Genomic DNA, 2,803 nt, shown 5'->3' with positions numbered 1-2,803 from the left:
TATGGCTACGTCCACGCCTACGCCTACGCCTACGTGAACGCCAGCGCTAGTGCTACCGTACACGCCTACACCCACATTCCACAACTCCACCAGGCACACACACCACAACCTGTGTTGCCGCTATCACTACCGCTATCGTACACGTTACCGTGTCCGCTAACGGACACATACACCTCGCCGTGTCCGTCAACACATACGAACACACCACCACCCACACTTTGCCACCCGTAGTTGAGGCCCATGGCCCCTCCCGACAGATATATAAAGAGCTCCGTTGTAGACGTCCTCTCCATGGATCTAATTATCTGCGGTATACCTCACGCCTGCAGTCACCCCTGCGGTACACACCACATCCGCCGTCACTACTGCGGATCTCTTGACAAGACCCCACACGGAGCTTCGACCCAGCTCACCTCAAGCCGTCATCTCGACACTCGCCACCTCATGTCTCGACACCACCCCTCCAACCTCGGCCACCGCTACCACCCCTATTGCTTGCCTACACCTTCACAGTTAGGCCGATCCATCCAAGCGCCACTTGCCCGTTGAGCAACACTATAAGTTGACCAGCAGGTTCAGTAGGTTGTACCAACTCCGCGCGCCTCCACGCCTTGAGTCCTCCCCTTACGGTCCACCCACTTCGGGCGGCCTGGATTGTAACACTGGGTCAAGGCGTACAAAGTGATCGCGCACGCGATACGTTGTGGGGAAATCGAGAGGGACGGCGTTCAGCGGAGGTCACATGCTTGGAGGGAAAACAGAGACTGAGTCTCTGTTTTCTCCCTCCGCCCTGTGATCGCCGATCAATCGAGTACGATCGAATTCGACATTGGACCATTACTCTACTATCTCGGTCAACGACTCTCATCAGCCTTGGGGCATATCAACACGGCACTAGTACACTACTCTGGGATCAAGGCGGACACTGCATACAGATACCACAACAGGAGGCCAGCTCGCGACAAGCGTGGTCGGGTCAGCGTGCCAGGACTCGGACAGTCCGGTCTGCGAGAAGGACCAAGGCACTCGACTATCGCTGGACAAGGGAAGGAGTACGGACAAGCTAAGTAGGATATGGATATGAGGTACACCAGAGCGAGTAGCACTCAAGAGAAGATCCTAGTTGCAGATGAGTTTCTCGGCGACACCCAGGGTGGCCGTCAGATTCTCTTACAACGTATTCAGCACGAGATCGATTCGGAAGTAAATCTTGAGATGGTGACAATGACGTGACGCGAAAAGACGAGATCCAAGACCAACAACGGTTATTACGAGGTGCCAGTTTCCGTCTGGTCTCTCCGTTTGGTCGGTTGCATCAGTTAAGCCGCCTCCATCAGCTCTATCAGCTCCGGCCGTCAGTTCCATCAGTTCTGCCTCTTTGTTAGGCCAACGTGATGTGTTCGGTCGCCATCACGAGATTCCCCACAGCGGAGAACCGGCATTTTCTACCAAGCCGTGCAATGGGTTGAACGCCGGGAACGAGCAGAAAGAGCCGGTGATGCTCGTTCCCACCCCACCAAGTTCTCTCAGTTCAATAAGCTTCTGCTGTCTCGGTGCAAGCAATGAAGTGAGATCGCTTCATACATGTAACGTGTACTACAAGATTGAAGTTGAAGGAATCTCAAGAGTCGCGCCTGCAGATTCAAGCGTCAGAGGGGCTCAAAGCAGCTCGTGGTCTTGTACCGTGCTGCTCATCCAAACGCAAGTCAAGTTCCACGTCGACACGGCAGAAGAGGTTCTCAGATCCGCTCTGGTGTACCGAGATAGGACCTTGCAGCTGTTCGGGTCGCGGACAACTCCAATGATGTTGTCGGGAGCGTACCGTTCGTCAGGGTCCGAGATGGGGTCTACGAATTCCAGTTGAAGGGACAGGGATGAACCTCGGAGAATGGTTCCATTTTTGAACAGAGAGTTGGGGAGAGGGAAGTTGATGTTGCGGGAGTCGACGTCCGTCGCCCCAATCTTGGCGGCAATTCTCTGGGCTGCTGTCGTGTTGTGCAGAACGGTGACAAGGGTACCCTTGAGGGGGGCGTTGAACTGTTGTTAGAAGTGAACGATCAATAGCCCATTGCCACTTACTCTTTTCCCGCCCTCGGCAAACAGCTCTGCCATGCGAGCGAAGTGCGCCCTCGTCACGCTCGGCTGAGCATTAGCGAGGGATCAAAAGCCATTCGGAGAAGTGTTATACTCACCGACGGAGCGGAGCCTAGCTCCGGAGTGGTGGCGGGCGAGGGGTCGGGGTGGGTCGCAGAACCGAGGGCCGGGCTTGGCAAGGTGGCGTTCGTTACTTTGCCACTGAGATTCGACATCGAGGCTGTCTTCCGGGGCGCCTCTTCCTTCCCCTGAGCCGCCATGGTTGATGCGCGGGCGGATGTGGAGTGGCGAGTGGAGGAGGGCCCCCCTTCTCCCGTGAGGAAGGAGGGATATATCGCTGCTTCAGAAGGCAAGGGAGTAGACTTGGCCGCCGTTGAGGAATTAGACGAGTCGTCGAACATTGTCGTCGACGGTCCAGAGACCGCATCGGCGGTCACAGAGGCGCGAGCGCTGTCGAGCACCGGGTCTTTCTGGGAATCACTTGCCGTGGCGGCTGGGCACAGTAACGTTGACGAAGATGGAGAGGAAGAGGTGGCTTGGAGTACAGCCGACGCGTCCTCTCTACTCGCGGCGGGCGACGGTGTCGACGCCGCATGCGGGGTGAAGGTGCTAGCGTTGCCTTGGGCGATGCGGTCGAGGAGCTCGGCGGAGCGCTCACTTGCGCTGGCTTGTCGTTCTGCCGCACTCGCGCTTCTCTCCATCGCCAGGA

General features: G+C 56.8%; 1 protein-coding gene across 1 annotated transcript; it reads right to left on the bottom strand.

Annotated features, from left to right (window-relative positions):
* Positions 1-1,659: 1,659 nt before the first annotated feature.
* Positions 1,660-2,795, bottom strand: A1Q1_00471 (uncharacterized protein; the record flags this gene model as incomplete). Its single annotated transcript, XM_014326120.1, has 3 exons — positions 1,660-2,037; positions 2,080-2,142; positions 2,193-2,795. The coding sequence occupies 3 exons, from the start codon at positions 2,793-2,795 to the stop codon at positions 1,660-1,662; spliced, it is 1,044 nt and encodes a 347-aa protein (XP_014181595.1).
* Between the last annotated feature and the right edge of the window lie 8 nt (positions 2,796-2,803).

Source organism: Trichosporon asahii (assembly GCF_000293215.1).
Source record: "Trichosporon asahii var. asahii CBS 2479 unplaced genomic scaffold scaffold00020, whole genome shotgun sequence".
NCBI classification, from domain to species: Eukaryota; Fungi; Basidiomycota; class Tremellomycetes; order Trichosporonales; family Trichosporonaceae; genus Trichosporon; species Trichosporon asahii.
Note: the sequence above shows the minus strand (reverse complement) of the source record. Positions and strands in the feature narration are given on the sequence as shown.